General features: G+C 43.3%; 1 protein-coding gene across 3 annotated transcripts in view; it reads right to left on the reverse strand.

Moving 5' to 3' along the window:
* PREX2 (phosphatidylinositol-3,4,5-trisphosphate dependent Rac exchange factor 2) overlaps positions 1 to 16,915 on the reverse strand; it is a 628,296-nt gene that overhangs the window by 275,438 nt on the left and 335,943 nt on the right. For all 3 annotated transcript variants that reach the window (XM_033933977.1, XM_033933976.1, XM_033933978.1), the window contains one exon: positions 11,467 to 11,628. In XM_033933977.1, the coding sequence (XP_033789868.1) occupies positions 11,467 to 11,628 (162 nt within the window). The remainder of the gene's footprint in view (positions 1 to 11,466; positions 11,629 to 16,915) is intronic.

Here is a 16,915-nt window from a genome sequence, read left to right on the forward strand (position 1 = left end):
GGCTAGGTTTTTGGATGTGTGACCTGTGTGGCTTTTTAGGCACCATGAATGATGGGATTCTTCTATAGGGGTGTGTCACCCTCCATATCCTACTGTGTAAGTAAAAATCCAGTCATCTCCTTTACATTAGTCCATATTTAGAAATCCTGTGTCCAATAGACTAATGAACACTGTAAAGTGAAGGTAAAAGTGATAAACAGTGTTCATTAGTCTATTGGACACAGAACCCTCCATATCCTTACATATCATGTAGACCAGTGGTTCCCAACCTGGAATCAGGAACACAGTATTGACTAAAATGCCATCATTTAACTGTTCCTAGAATTTCACATTGTAAATCCATTAAGCATCATACTGACCTTGTTAACGTTGCTGGATGATAACCAAGAATGGTGACATAAATACCAGAGTGAGACAAAGAGACAGAGCAAGAACAGATATAAACAATCCTTGCCATTGAAGTCATTAGGAAAGCTTGCATTTTGACCGGAACTCTCTAAATTTTAGTAATTCCTCCAAAGCATCCCAAACTTCTTAAGTTCAAATAAATAATTACAGAACCTATCGCTTTCATGAGGTCTTGTAATATAGAATATTCCCATTTCTCAACTAATTTTGACTCTAATATCTTTATATCTTGTTCCAAACTATAAAATTGTTTTTTAATTTGTTTTTTAAGATATGCCGAAAAAGAAATAATTTGACCTCTCATGGTTGCCTTAAAAGCATCCCATAATGTTTCTATAGAGATATCCTTCGTATTATTAATTTGAAAATAATCATTCATTTTCACTTGCATTTCCTCAATAAAATTTGGTTCCACCAGCAATGTATTATCAAATCTCCATATAGGTCTACTATCCTCTTTATCAATTATCTTAATTTTAATCCACACCCCACCATGATCAGACAAAATAATTGGATCTAGGGAGGCTTGTGTTACTTGTTGAACTAATGAATTTGAAACCAATATATAATCTATTCTCGAAAAAGATTTATGAACATGGGAACAAAACGAAAATTCCTGATCATTAAAATGAAATGGGCAAAATGCATTTCTTCTGTAAAGTTTCAAACCACGCCAAGAAACTTTTTCCGACTGTAACACAAGATAAAAAGAATGCTTATGTTGTAACTGACATTACAAATAATTCTAACCTGTTTTATTGTTTCCTCCAGATAGCAGTGGTGCTTGCACTCATAAAAGTTACTAACGACACAGAACAATAGCGCATGCGTAAAAGGGGGAGGAAGACTTGGGGCTCCTTTTACAAAGCCGGGCTAGGGCCTTAACGCGCGGAATAGTGCCGCGCGCTAGCTGCTACAGCTTCCCTTTGAGCAGGTGGTAGATTTTCAGCTAGCGCGTGCTATAGTGCACACTAATCTGGTGCGTGCGTTAAAAACGATAGCGCACCTTTGTAAAAGGAGCCTTTGGTTTTAAATCATTAATATTTTCCATTTCAGATGTTTATTTTGGTTACCCTGCTAACAATCATGTTAAAAACAGTGTGAGTTATGTTTATCTTGTGTGTGAATTTACTAATGGAACTGTTTTTCAGGGCCAGAAGGCCAAAAACCCCCCAAAAAGCCAAAGAAAAAGTTTTACTTTTGCTCAGATCTAGCTGAATCCTGAACCTCTTATATTTTGTTTTAAGAGCTGAACCTTTCCCTTGTTGTGCAAGCAAGTCTGAATGGTTCTGAGCCATGTTTATTTTGATATTTGGGTTTGAGATTTAAACAAATAAAAAGGATTGTTTTTCCATTTTTCAAAATTTTTCTTTACTGTGGGGAACATATTTAACTTGTTATCCATATAAACCTTTATTTTTTATTTGTTCAATTTTCTCTAGTGTTCTCCCAAGAGAGCTCAGAATGGTTTATATACTCAAGCATTTTCCCTGTCTGTCCCAGTGGGCTCATAATCTGCCTAATGTACCCGGGGCAATGGAGGGATTAAGTGACTTGTCCAGGGTAACAAGGAGCAGCATGGGTTTTAACCCACAACCTCAGGGTGCTGAGGCTGTAGCTTTTAACCACTGTGCCACAAACTCCCCACCCTGAGTTTTAAACTGCAGGCATGCCTTTCAAATCCGGAACCAGTTCAATCTTGGTTTTGTTTTAAGGTGCACCTTTGTTTTTAAAACTTGAAACGCAATTGTAAAACCACATGTACCACATGAAATGTAATCCTCGTGGGATCTAAACACTCATACCTTTGGGGCTTGATTCTCTTTAGACACCGATCGCATGTCAATCACGCATTGGCGTCCAAAAGAAAATCACGTCTACAGTCCCGGTCAGATACCCGAAATGTAGGCCGGCATTTTGCAGGCTACATTTAAGGTGTCTGTCTTGCATTTATGTAGACGCGTAGCGATGCTTAAGCCCACCCAAGGCCAATTCCAGGTGAAGCCCTGCCCACGCCCTGCCTTGGGTGTGCTTAAGCGTTGCTATGTGTCTACATAGACATGCTGCACCTCTCCGTAGACGTGATCCGGAGGCCTACAGTGTCCTGCCTTGAAGGGGATTTTTTATTTTTTTAACATGCATCCCAATTGGCTGCCAGACAGCGGTAGGACACCTACTGCCGTCTGCCATCGGGATGCACATTTTCGAGAATAAGGCCCTTTGTCTATTATGTATCTCTTTACCAGCATAAGATTAGCTCGGGCACACTCACACCTATAATATTTTTTTTTATTATTCAATTTTTCTATACCGTTCTCCCAGGGGAGCTCAGAACGGTTTACATGCATTTATTCAGGTACTCAAGCAGTTTTCCCTGTTGCTCAGAGATTTTAGATAGATTTCCTTTGTGCATACGTATGTGTGGCAATTTTCCCACCGATATTTTTGCTACCTTGTTAGGGCATACCTGTGTTTGCAATACACATGGATGGGACATTCCCTTGCTTACATATGAACATACTTAACACATAGTACCATTGTATTTTACGATAATTAGCCATTATAATAAATTTGAGGGTTTTTCCATTCTGTTTCTAATGATGTTTTTTTCTATACTAATTAGCTAGGTTTTTAGCACAGGCCAGCGAGATAAATGCGCAATGCTCATAGGAATTCTTTGAGCATTGAAGTATTTACCTCGCCGGCTCATGTTAAAACACTCTAGTGCCATTTAGTAATAGGAGTCCTAAGATAATAGATTTATGTGGGCTTTTCCATTCTCTTTTTAAAGATGTTTTCCACCCATACTGATCAGCAGTTATAATTTAGCTGCCTATTGAAATATGTACAATAGCATAATGTCATGTAATATTACCTACTCATTTGTGATACTGTCCCAACACAGTTACTATATATGGGTTTACTGTTTAATGGACATTTCTTATCTATCATATGGAAGTTGCTTTATACGTTTCAATTACTAATTTACGTTGTGTGCAAATATGAAGAAGTGATATCTCTTCGTTGATAATTGGCTTGCATATCGATCATGTCTGGCCTACCCATGAACTGTGTATCCTACTATGGACACTGAAATATCTCATCACACATTTGCCACATTCTTCATTGCAAGTGGGCACATGGCTTGTGTTAAAGTGACTATGCCTTCAATAACTTTCAAGTCATTGAACATTTGATTGTCATAAACATTCACAATGTGCCTTCCTTGCTGCTTAACTGCACCAACGGACTGTTATTGGATGCGATTTATTTGCCATCTGCTTCATCTGTTCACATGCTTGTTCATTTACTGTTATTTCAAGTATGCTTAAGCTACTGGTAATTGCATCGCTTGACATTTTGGCAGTGTTAGCATATGTTGTTTTAGAGATTGGCATTTATGTATCGTTAGGCCAATTTCACTATTACATTGCAAGCAAACACACTTGCTATTACCTCTAGTTAGTATATCCAGTGTGGTAGGCACTTTTATGCCAATGAGTTCGAAAGAAGGGGGATTGTAAGGGTTAGGCCTACACATAGATTTTTACATAGAAGCTGAATGCATTTCTCTTGCTAAAATTCAGAGACAGGACAAACCTCTGGCCTACTTCTGCTCCTTCGGTGTCTTATCAGTGATGCACTGAAGTGAAGCAACTGGGACTTCTTATCATCGAGCCTTATCTGGAGCACACTGGCCCTTTTAGACAACTTAGTGCCTAAATACTCTAGGGGCCAGTAGCCAGGAGCCAAAGTTCCTGGAATTTCCCTGAAGTAATATCTAAAAGATATTTCTGAAGATGCTCAGGTCAAGAGGTCAGAGCAGGAGGCATTTGTAGCATCTTCCCAGTTAGGAGCCGAGCCCAAAAGACTATAAAAATGAACTTCCGATAGGTCTTGTGGTTCCTGGCTATCACTCTCTAAGAAGAGGGAGTGCTGTTGGTTCCTGATCCTGGGGTCTGCTGGCTACGCCTAAGTCTCTACCCTTTGAGCATGTGACAGAGGCCTGAAAATAGGGTTACCATATGACTCCAGAAATAGGATGATGGATTGAGACATCCGGGTTTTACTTTTACTGAAAGCAATGGAAGTAAGGAGGACAAATTGAGACATCTGGGCTTTACTTCCATTGAAAGCAATGGAAATAAAACCCGGATGTCTCAAACCGTCCTCCTTTTTCTGGAGTCATATAATAACTTTATTCTTCTATACCGCCAATAATCGTGTGACTTCTAGGCGGTTCACATTGAAGAGAGCTGGACAAACAACGAGTTACAGTATGCAGATAATCAGTGAAATTTCAGTGAATGCAGAGAAATTACAATAAACAGTTTGTTAAGTATTTCAGAGGGGACATGTTAGAAATAATAGAATTATATTTAGTGTTTGGTGTAGTACTGTTTAGGTGATATATCTGTCGAATAAGGCAGTTTTTATGACTTTTCTAAAAGCGATGTAGGTCAGTCTAGCTCCATTGATGTAGTTGTCTACCAGTGTTGTTGTTTGTTTGCTTGGTACATAAAAGTTCTATCCAGGAAGGTTTTGTATTTAATGCCGGTAATGCTTGGATATGCAAATAGATTGCAGTTTCTGGTTTGTCTTATGGGACTGTATAATATGAAGTGAGATAGCAAATATGTAGGAGCCAGTCCCCAGACTAGCTTGAAGCATATGCAAGAGAACTTGAATATTATTCGTGCCTCGACTGGCAGCCAGTGCAGCAGTCTGTAGTGGGGGCTAACATGGTCGCTTTATTTCAATCCAAATATCAAGCGGACTGCCGTGTTCTGAACAATTCTAAGTTTCCTCACTGTTTTTTTGGTTATACCCATATAAACGATATTGCAATAGTCCAGAGTAGAAAGCACTAGTGATTGCACTAGTAATCTAAATGATAATGGGTCAAAGTATTTTTTGATGGCCTTTAATTTCCATAATGCCAGGAAGCACTTTTTTTCCACTGCATTCGTGTGTTCAACCATTGTCAAATGTGTGTCTAATGTGACTCCCAATATTTTTATTGTTTTAGTAATCGGGTAGTCGTGATCTTTTATATGTAGCATTGTTTTGGTAATTTTGTCTGTTGGGCTTGCAAGGAAGATTTTTGTTTTTTCTGTGTTTAGTTTCAGTTTGAAGTTGATTGTCCAATGTTCTATTTCGGTCATAATATGAGAAATGTATTCTGAGGTTTCGTTTGTAATGCTGTTTATTGGGTTTAAAATTGAAATGTCATCTGCATATATATAGTAGTTTAGCTTTTGCAGTAAAAAAGTGTCCTAGGGATGATATGTAAATGTTGAATAGTGTGGGAGATAGTGGTGAACCCTGTGGTACTCCCGAGGGGTTTTTCCAGGAGTTTGAGTATGTCCCACCATACGGTAAGATCTCTTTGTTAGGAAACCCTGTATCCAGTTCCTTACTCTTCCCATAAGTCCTTTTGCATCTAGGCAGTGTAGCATTATTTCTTGATCAACAAGATTAAAAGCATTGCTGAAGTCTAGTTGTAAAATCAGAGCACTTATTCCTTTGCTGAATAAGCCATATAGGTGATTAAGGATCGAGGCTATTATTATTAAACCGTCTTCCTTTTTCTGGAGTCATATGGTAACCCTACCTGAAAAGAGTGGCTGGACCCAGACCTGCCATAATATGGGCCTTCTCCAGAACACTTACAGCATTCCTCTCACCTGAGAGACAGCTCTCCCTCACAGACCATGTTGGGCAGCATGCCTGATCCTGCACTGTGCCAGAGCCCAAGCTGGCAAAGGAGAGACATTCCCTACAGAGGGTTAACAGATTTTCCTTCGGGGAAAATCCGGACCCATGGCCACGCCTCCAGAACCGCCCAGTTCCGCATCTGTCACACCCTGCCCACTCCCCAGCCCAACCCCCAGACAGCATCCGTGCATGCACGTACATGCGCAATGCCTCCGCGCATGCCCCTCCCCGACGCGATTATGTCAGGAAGCTTTTCAAAACCCAAAGTGCTGAGTTTTCAAATGGCGTCTGCAACCTCGCCCCAATCCTGCCCCAGCCCCGCCCCCATTTTCTTTCATTCATTTTTCATGTACACACAATATCTTATTAATTCATAATGGTAACCATAAAAAATTTTTAAAAACACAAAGCACACTGTATGCAGAAAAAATGTTAATCATTTATATTTGGAGTTTTTTCAGAGGTCAAGACAGATGACTTTAAAATATGCAATATCACCTCAGTAACAACTATAGAAAAATAGACAAATATAGTGTAAAATATAGACAGCAGATATAAATTTTCAAAACTGACACATTTTGATCACTAAATTGAAAATAAATCATTTTTCCTACCTTTGTTGTCTGGTGAGTCTCTGGTTGCACTTCCTCGTAACTGTGCATCCTTTCTTTCTTTCATTCATTTCTTTTTTTCTGTCTTTCTCTCTCCCTACCCCCTCTCCCTTTCTTTCTTTCTTTCTTTCTTTCTCTCTCCCTGCCCCTCAAGCCACCACTGCCTCCCTTCCACCCAAGCCACCGCCACATTCCCCTAACTTTTTATTTCTTTCTTTCTTTCTCCCTGCCTATCCCCATACCACCACCGCCACAGACAATTTCTCCCTGCTTCCCCAACGCAGACGCAGCAACAGGGCGAGGCGAGGCGAGTGCAGCGACTGCACAACGACCGGCCCAGAAGCCTTCCCCTGACGTCAATTCTGACATTGGAGAGGAAGTTCCAGGCCAGTCAATCGCTGCCTGGCATTCGTCTCACCTGGCCCTGTTACATTGTCAGTGGTGGGGAGCAGGGAGAGAGCCCAGGCTCCGCGATCGCCTGTCCTGTTGTCCCCACGCATAGCTTTGCGATGCTCTCTCTGAAAACGGGGCATTTTGGTGTCCCGAAGCTGTGCATGGGGGACGACAGGACAGGGGAATCTCAAAATGGGACGGTCCCGTTCAAAACGGGACGTATGGTCACATAAGTCTTAGGTGAAATAAATTTATTGTTTGCATTACCACAATTTAATTTTGTTCTTCTATAGGATGGTACAGAGGTGAAAGGAGAGCCATGAAGTTTGCTATTCCAAGAATTTGGCAGGAACCCACTGACCACTCATGCAACTACTATTTCTGCATGGTGGTCCCTTCCAAACGCTGAACTTGCAAGCATAAATCTGTAATCACATATCCAGACATTCCTTCATCCATTACCCTGATGCCACATTGCCCTGAGCCAGTGGCATAGTACGGGTAGAGGTGAGTGGAGGGGGGGGCAGACTGCTCTGGGCATCATCTTGGTGGGAGTGCTGGCACCTCTCCACACCACGCTCGTGCCCTCACTTTCCCCCAGTACCTCTACAAATGTTTTCCACTCTCTCCTGACTTCCCTCTGAAATCACTTCCTAGTCACAGTGCCAGGAAGTGATGTCAGCTGGAACGCCAACACCGGCATGAGCAACAGGCTAGAGAAGCTGCTCATGCTGGCAATGATTTACTCCCTCTTTTACGAATGCATAGCTTGGGTTTTAGCACCGGCAGCGGCGATAACTGTCTGATTCTCAAAGGAATTCTATGAGCGTCGGAGCAGTTACCATCACTGCTGGCGCTAAAACCCATGCTATGCATTCATAAAAGAGGGGGTTAAAGAGGTATGTGAGAAGGAAGGGTAAAAGTGTGGGCAGGGAAGGAGAGGAGGGCGTGTGTGTGTGTGGGGGGGGGGGGTGCCACGGCCCCAGGCACCTCCTACTCTCGTTACACCACTGCCCTGAGCTACCTATACCCACTCTCCCAGAAAGAGAGCAGCTGCCTTCAGAATAGAGCAGCAAGTCAGAGAGTGAGGGAGATGTAGATGCAGTTTACAATATCAGTGGTGCAGCTGAGGAGAGAAACCCATACTATCCAAAGTAAAAATACTTCAATGACTTGATCAGAGATCTTGGTCGCACCGAGTCCAATGCTGAGCTTTTGATGTCTAGGCTCAAGCAAAGAAACTTGTTAGATGAAAGCTTGCAAGTCACAGATCAGAGGAAGCATCACAAAGCTTTTTCCATCTTCATCACCCATCAAGATATGCTCTGTTTTTGACACAATGTGACCAGTCTGTTTGAGGCAATTGGAATCGCCTGTAACCCAAAAGAGTAGCATATCTTCATTGACAGCTCATCCAGGAGCATCAAAGCTGTGCTGCTCCATAACGGGAACAAGTACCCATCTCTTCCACTGGCTCACTTAATGCACCCAGGGGCATAGATAGGGAGATTGGTTCCCAGGGCAGTGGTGCATGGCATCGACATCATGCATCCCTGCTCTTCCTCACTGTGTCAAGCACCTCCTGTCCCTCACCATTTCAGTGCCTCCCTCCTCCTGCTTACATTTTGAAATGTTCACCGGCATGAGCAGCATCTGCCAGTTGCTGCTCGTGCTGACTTTGGCTCCCTTCTGATGTCACATCCTGGTCCCATGAACAGGAAGTGATGTCAGAAGGGAGCCGAGACCAGCACAAGCAGCAGGTGGAAGATACTGCTCACACCAGTGAATATTTCAAGAGGTGCACGGGAGGGGGCAGAGAGAAGGAGTGGTGCCAGTGCTCCTCGTGAAGATGGCGTCTGGAGTGGTTCACCCCTTGCTCCCCCTTTACTATGCCATTGAATGCACTTCAAAGAAGATTACAACAGCATCAAGACCTTACTAGGTGCCTTCAAGTATGATGAGTACGGCTGGGAAGTCATCGGAAACGTCAAAGTGGTGGTATTCCTAAAGGGTCTACAAGGGGTTTAACCAAGTTTCCCTGCTATCTCTTGTCTTTGGGACAGATGGGACACAAAGGGGCATTACCAAAGGCAGAATTGGCCATAGTGGACCGAGTTCTCTATGAAGAGAAACAATGTCAAATGGGAACCACTGGTGGACCCCCAAAAGGTGCTGGCACCACCACTGCATATCAAATTGGGGCTAATGAAACAATTTGTCAGAGCTCTAGATAAGGAATCGTCAGCCTTCAGGTATCTTCAAGACATCTTCCCTAATCTGCCCGAGACAAAGATCAAAGCTGTTATCTTTGTTGGACCACAGATAAAGAAGATCCTGGAGTGCAAGGAATTTACCAAGAAGCTAACTAGAAAGGAGAAAGCAGTTTGGAACAGCTTTGTTCTAGTGGTTCAAGGCTTCCTGGGCTATCACATGGCCGAAAACTACATGGTTGAAAATCTAGTGAACAATTACAGAAAATGGGCTGTATCTTGTCTCTAAAAATTTATGTCCTTGATGCTCATCTTGAGACATTTAAAGAGCACATGGGAGCAAACTCAGAGGAGCAAGATGAGCACTTTCAGTAGGATATACTGGACTTTGATCGCTGCTACCAAGGCCAATAAAGAATATAATGGGAGACAACATCTGGGGGCTGATTCATGAAAGTGACTTTCAACATAATTGCAAATCTCAAAAACTTACTCACTTTTAAATATTCTGTGGTCATCTTTGTATAGCTTCAATATAAATACATTTAAATAATTCATATGTTGCTTTTTATGAGTTTTTTATGAGTTTATAAGAATGAAAAGATGAACATTTGGCCTTTTTTATGTTTTTAATAGGTAAATTGCAAAAGTTGACTATGCTGATCACAAAAGCAAAGTTTTATGGAAATAAGAAATTTTCTATATGTTTTGGGCATGAGCAATTACAAAATTACACTTACTGACCAGGAGCAAAAATCATGTTTAAATATAAAAAATGGTAAGTCGGTTAGGATGGTAAGAAGATAACCCCACATAAGGGCACACTTTTTACTACAGCATAGTAAAAGGACAACAAAATGTGTTGAGTCTTAAAAACTCACAGATGAGGATGTTTACATCTGCTCCTGGGCAGACTTATATACAGTATCCGCATCTTAAATGTAGGTGCAGTTTCAGCCTATCATGCTAGTATTTTGTAAAGAAAATCAGAGACCTACTTGTCTTTATAAAATTATAAATTTAAATGATAAAATTAAAACTAAAATAGGCACCTGAAAATACATTTACACTACCTTCCCTTTTATAACATTACTCTAGCACCTGCGTGGACTATAATGGCCAGAAAAGAAGTTAATAAACTCCAGATTAGATTGCAATAAAAGTTTTTCACATGGCACAAGCCGCTTCGTGCTTGTGCTTCCAAAGGCAGTGGTAGACAGGAGCACATTACAGGGCTTCATAGAAGGTTTGGATAGGTTCCTAGAGGACAAAGGGATTGAGGGGTATAGATAGGTTTAGAGGTAGGTTATAGGGATAGGAGTAGAGGTAAGTTATAGGAATAGGAGTAGAGATAGGTTATAGAGCTAGTCAGGGACCACTGCTCAGGCAGTGGGCCTGATGGGCCGCCGCGGGAGCGGACCGCTGGGCGAGATGGACCTCTGGTCTGCCTCAGCGGAGGCAACTTCTTATGCTCTTATGTAAGGTAAAAATGACTCATTTGCATAGTCCTGTACGAGGAGCCACTGAAAAGTTTGCAGCCCAACCAACAAAGTTGGGGCAATCTCTATCGAGGGCCACACACGTGGGGCTCCTTTTACGAAGGTGCGTTAGTGGTTTTAGCGCACGCACCGGATTAGCGCGCGCTAGCCGGAAATCTACCGCCTGCTCAAAAGGAGGTGGTAGTGGCTAGCGCATGTGGCAATTTAGTGTGCGCTAATCCGCGCATTAAGGCCCTAGCGCACCTTTGTAAAAGGAGCACTCCTTAGTCCAGTGATTTTCCACTTTTTTTCTTCCATATTTTCCGAAGGAATGAAAAAAGTGGAAAATCATTGGACTAACCTCCTCTTTCACAAAGACACGTTAGCCGTTTTAGCATGTGCTAAACACTAACGCGTCCACAGACTTATAATGGGCGCATTAGTGTTTAACATGCGCATATATTTAGCGCGCACTAAAATGCATAACGCACCTTAGTAAAAGGATCCCTAAGTGTATAGCCCTCGACAGAGACAGCCCCAGCTTTGTTGGTTGGCCCGGGAACTTTTCAGCGGCCCCTCGTATTATAGATAGATAGATTTTTAAATAGCAACTTCTGAACAATCTGCAGGACATTTTAGAAGTCTTACCTTTCGATAACTAGATATTCTCCTGTAAATATGCTCAATTTTCTCACTACAGATGACACCGAATGTACTTTGCAGATCAGTAGGGATAACTTCATTTAAAGAACTGAGACTGCTGCAATTTTGTACAAATTGTTCATCACTTTTAGCCAACGCTTCCAGGAGCTGCAATCACAAAGTCAAAAGTAGAAAGTATGAATTTAATGTGTCTTTCATTTATCAGTAATTCTGGAGGATTAAAGTAAATAAATCTCTATTTTTGATTGGAAAGAATACCCACAGAAAATGCTGAAACAGGGATGGGCAACCTTTAGACCCAGAGGGCTGCATGAATGTCAGTACTATCCCTAGTGGGCTGCAACCTTATATAATAATAATAATAATAATTTCATTTTTGTATACCGCCTTACCCAGGGAGTTTTAGGCGGTTCACATCAGTTAATCAGAGTTACAAACAATGAAGTCATTGAAATTAAAAGGTAGTGTTGGAACCGAAAATGCACAGAGCTCCGTAGAACTTTTGTGATTAATAAGTACAAATAACTACAAATAAGTATAAATAACTACAAATTATGGAAACAAACTGTTAGAGTGGCTATTCTGAAAGTACTGTATTTGAGAAATATGGTATTTACATTGTCAGAACTCTGGTTAATGGCATTTTCTGTGCATATTTCCAATGGTCTTGTTGGCCGCATAAAATTCAATGACAGGCTGTATTCGGCTCTAAAACAAAGCTTAATCCCTAATAATAATCTAAATAAGGATACTCTTTCAGAGTACCTACCCTCATCCTGTCCACTTCAGTCAACCAAAGGAGTGACATATCATTAGGTCTCACTGCTCCATCTTTTCCCTCATGCTGGGACTGTGAGGGCAGGATGCACAAAGCTCTGACACCACAGTAAAAAAAAAAATACCATAGTGGCAGTGTTTGTTTTTTGCTTTACTGGAGATGTTCACAACAGCATGCAAATTATTTGCATGCTATTTGTGTGGAGAATCACCGGTAAAAGGGGGAAGGAACTGTGTCCGGTGCTTGCTCAGAAGAGCAATTGCTAGGCACAGCTCCTCGCTTCTGTCAGGCTCAAACTGCTCTCACTGCCCTGATCAACTGAGCCACAGGACTCCCTGGAGCTGTCAGAGTCAGCAAACACAAGGCCCAATGTAGCCTCACCTCCTTCCACACAATTTCTGTTTGAAACAGGAAGCCTATATAGGAGCAGAAAGAAGCAGGCTTTCTGTGAAGAGTGTAAAGGCAGGCTGACTCAGGCTTGGGTGCATTAAAAACAGTTGTTAAGACTGTGTGGGTTGCTGTGGGCTGAATTGTTGGCCGATTTTAAAAAAGCAATCGATGTTCCAACAAGTTTGCATGCAAAATGAGTTTTGCAGAGATTAGCCATAATCCCATCCAATTGATTGTTCAGAAAGCGACTCACATATGCACAGAGCCGGCAAGGGAAGCTCCGAAGCAGCCTACAGCCCCCCCCAAAAAAAACAAAATAGTGGCAGGAGGGTTGCCTGCTCCCTGCTGCTGCCGGGTTTCCCACCGTGGAACCAACCCCCGATGCCACAAACCTTCATGCTGTGAACCGCCTCCATTTCCCAAACTCCGAACTTTGAAAAAAAAAAAATCAGCAGGAGGGATGCCCACTCCCTCCTGCTACTGGGTGGCCTCCCTCACGGAGCCGATCCCCCATGCTAGGACTCCCCTTCCCTTCTCTACTTCCCATACTTAAAAAAAATCAGCAGGAGGAATACCCACTCCCTCCTGCTTCAGCCACACGCTCCCCCAACTCACCCCATACCCCCTCCCCTCCCTCGTACCTTATCTGCAAGAGACAGTAGGAGGGATGCCCAGACCTTAGGCCCTTAGGCCCGCCTCTTCAAAATTGCGGGCCTTGCCCTTCCTGGTGCATCCTGAGATGTACGGGGAGTGTCCTAAGGCTCTGCTTGGCTCAGAAGCTTAAGGCCCCCCCAAGGGGCATTTAAGCCAATCAAGGCCTTAGGCTCCCTGCCCAGAGGAGTCTAAGGCCCTGATTGGCTCAGATGCTGGAGGGAGGGGCCTTAGGCATCTGGGCCAATCAGGACCTTATGTTCCTCCCCATGCATCCCAGGATAATAATAATAATTTATTTTCTTGTATACCGCCCCACAAACAGTTCTAGGTGGTTCACAACAAAGAAACTGAAACATTTCAGCAGAACATACAATTTCAAAAACACACTTCTACATATATCAGTCAAATGCAGCAACAGCTAAGATGCTATTTCAACTCGTTGCAATCATTAAAACATAGGTTAAAAATAATTACTGTATTTTCACGCATATAACGCGCGCATTATACACGATTTTACAAACCGTGCATAACCTTGCGCGTTATACGCGTGAGCGCGTTTTACAACTTTTTTTTTACATAGTTCTCCCCCCCGACGTCCGATTCACCCCCCCGCAGGACCGCTCGCACCCCCACCCCGAAGGACCGCTCACACGCACTCGCACCTGCACCCGCACCCCCACCACGAAGGACTGCTCGCACGCACTCCCACCCGCACCTGCACCCCCACCCCGAAGGACCGCTCACACCCCCACAGCCGCCCGACCCCGACCCCATCTTGTAGAAGCTCCTACCATTGTCCTGCTGCTTCCTCTTGGCGGTCCCGGCACTTCTGTGAGCCCTGCGTATGCGCTGTTTCCTCTTCCGGTGGTCCCGCCCTTTCTCTGATGTCCGCCCTTTCTCTGATGTCAGAGAAAGGGCGGGACCGCCGGAAGAGGAAGCAGCGCAGACGCAGGGCTCACAGAAGGGCCGGGACCGCCAAGAGGAAGCAGCAGGACAACGGTAGGAGCTTCTACATGATGGGTGGGGGGGGGTCGGGAGGCTGTGGGGGTGCGAGCGGTACTTCGGGGTGGGGGTGCGGGTGGGAGTGCATGCGAGCGGTCCTTCGGGGTGGGGGTGGGGGTGCGGGTGCAGGTGCGAGTGCGTGCGAGCGGTCCTTCGGGGTGGGGGTGCGAGCGGTCCTGCGGGGGGGTGAATCGGATGTCGGGGGGGGGCATCAGGCTTTCAGGGTGGGGACAGGACTTCAAGGGGGAGAAGAGAGTTGGGGCAGGTGAAAGGAGAGTCGGGCGGCGACGGGAGAGTCGGGGCGGCATGCGCAGTATACAGGTGTGTGCGGTATATAAAAATTTATTTACATAAATTACTGTTTCCCGTGCGCTATACCCGTGTGCGCATTTTACACGGGTGCGCGGTATATGAGTGAAAATACGGTATATAACACCATCGTAATAATAAAAAAAACTCAGCATTCTTGTTTATCAAATAGATAAGTTTTTAATAATTTCCTAAATGTAAAGTAAGAATAGGCTTGAGCAATTAACGGGCTCATCCAGGAGTTCATCTTCCCTGCCTGATACTCCAATGTCCTGTCCAAAAAAGTCTTATAACGACAGGCCCTTGGGGTAGGGAAGATGAACATACCTGAGTTTCTGGTACAGTTTATTGAATAAGACAATTTTAAGTAAGATACCAAATAAGAGGGTAATAATCCAAAAAGTGATTTATAACAAATACACCCAAACTTAAAAAACACTCTGGCCCCAAATGGCAGCCAATGCAGTCTAGCATAAAAAGGACTAACATGATCATATTTTTTAAGACCGAAAATCAAACAGACTGCAGCATTCTGAACTAATCGGAGTCTTAATAGTCTTTTTTGGCCACCCTAAATAAACAATATTACAACAATCCAAGGTAGACAACACAGTAGACTGGACCAGCAACCGAAAGGACTCCATATCAAAAAGCTTCTTAATGGTCCTCAATTTCCAGAATATTGCATAATTTTTTTTGATTAGCAAGTCTTTATGCTTCCTAAAAATTAAGCTACGATCCAAAGTTATTCCCAAATTTTTTTAATATGGCACTATCTCAAAGCTTTGACCCTTCAATTGAATAATTGTTTCCTGAATTTTATCATTAGGGCTAGCTAGAAAAATCTTGGGTTTTTTCAGGATTAAGCTTCAACCTAACCTGTAACATCCACAGTTCTACCTTTTCCAAAATATTGGAAATTTGAGTAATCAATTCATTCGAGATAACCTTGCAGGGTAACAATATGGTAATGTCATCTGCACCGGGAAAGGGAAAGTCTGCCATTTTGGAGAGGCGGGCCTGTGGGCAGGAGGGGCTGAGTATCCCTCCTGCTGTCTTTTTCAGATAAAGTATGGGGACATGTTAGGGGTTTGGGGGGAGCCAGGAGAGGCTAGGGGACTGAGGTAGGAGGGAGTGGGCATCCCTCCTACCAATTTTTTTTTAAGTAAAGGGAGTGAGGAAGGGGAGGGGAGTTTTGTCATGGAGGGAGGTCATTTCCATGGGGAGGACTACCACTGATTTTTTTTTTTTTTCAAAGTTCAGGGGTGGGAAAGGGGAAGAGATTCGCTGCATAGGGGGTTCGCGGCGTAGGGGGCTCATGGCTTCGGGGATCAATTCTATGGTGGGCCACCCAGCAGCAGGAGGGAGTGGGCATCCATCCTGCCTCTCTTTATTTATGTTCTGTGGCATCATCGGAGGGGAGGACCATCATCGGGGAGGGGGCAGCATGGCTTTTTTTTATGGGGCAGATATTGTGCATCTGTGGCCATTTAAAAAAAAAGAAAAAATATGGCAAACCTGTCAGTAACAGTTATCGACTTGTCAGTTTTTTTGGGTTGTTATTAGCCATTGCTAAATTTAGTGCATGTTTTAGAGATGTTAGGCCATCGATTGGAGTGCTCGTTTTAATATTAATTACCTCATTTTAACACTGAGGAGATATTTTGCATAGCAGAGTCAGAGAATGTATGAACGCACGGATAAGCACACAGTGAACCATTGTGTACATCGGGTCAGCAAATTAAGGTCGTCACTAAATCAGTCAAACTGGTATTGCATCATTTGTTAGACATTCAGAGACTTTAGTACATCTGGGCCTCATATTCTAAACATCAGGGGAGAGGGAGGGAATGATAATGATAAAGATGTCAACATCTCGCCTGGATAATGATAGACTTGGAATTGCCTTAATGTTTTTCAAGAGTGAGGAGAGCCTGGGTGCTAGTAGGGGCTTGAGGGAGGCAAACAAGCATGTTTTGAGGTGTTGATATCACCTAAGACAGTAATATTTCTTTTGTCATCTCTAACACCTATCATAGCTTAAAATGATATACAGTTCCCCTTCCGAAACCGCGATTTCAGTACCCAGGGATTCGGTTATTTGCAGGGGTGGGTCAGAGCTAGCCCTAAAAATTATCTGCAATTTTTCAATATTCGCGGGCCGGCTCTGCCCCTATCCCCCGCGAATATTGAGGTTCTGCTGTACCAAATGGTTTTGAGCCTACCCTGGCAATCTTCTCTCTTACAAGCCTCAGACTTCTTCTCATTCAGCATACAAGGTCTGTGCTTAGGCCATCCTTC

The sequence above is a fragment of the Geotrypetes seraphini genome, chromosome 2 (assembly GCF_902459505.1).
Source record: "Geotrypetes seraphini chromosome 2, aGeoSer1.1, whole genome shotgun sequence".
In the NCBI taxonomy this organism is placed as follows: Eukaryota; Metazoa; Chordata; class Amphibia; order Gymnophiona; family Dermophiidae; genus Geotrypetes; species Geotrypetes seraphini.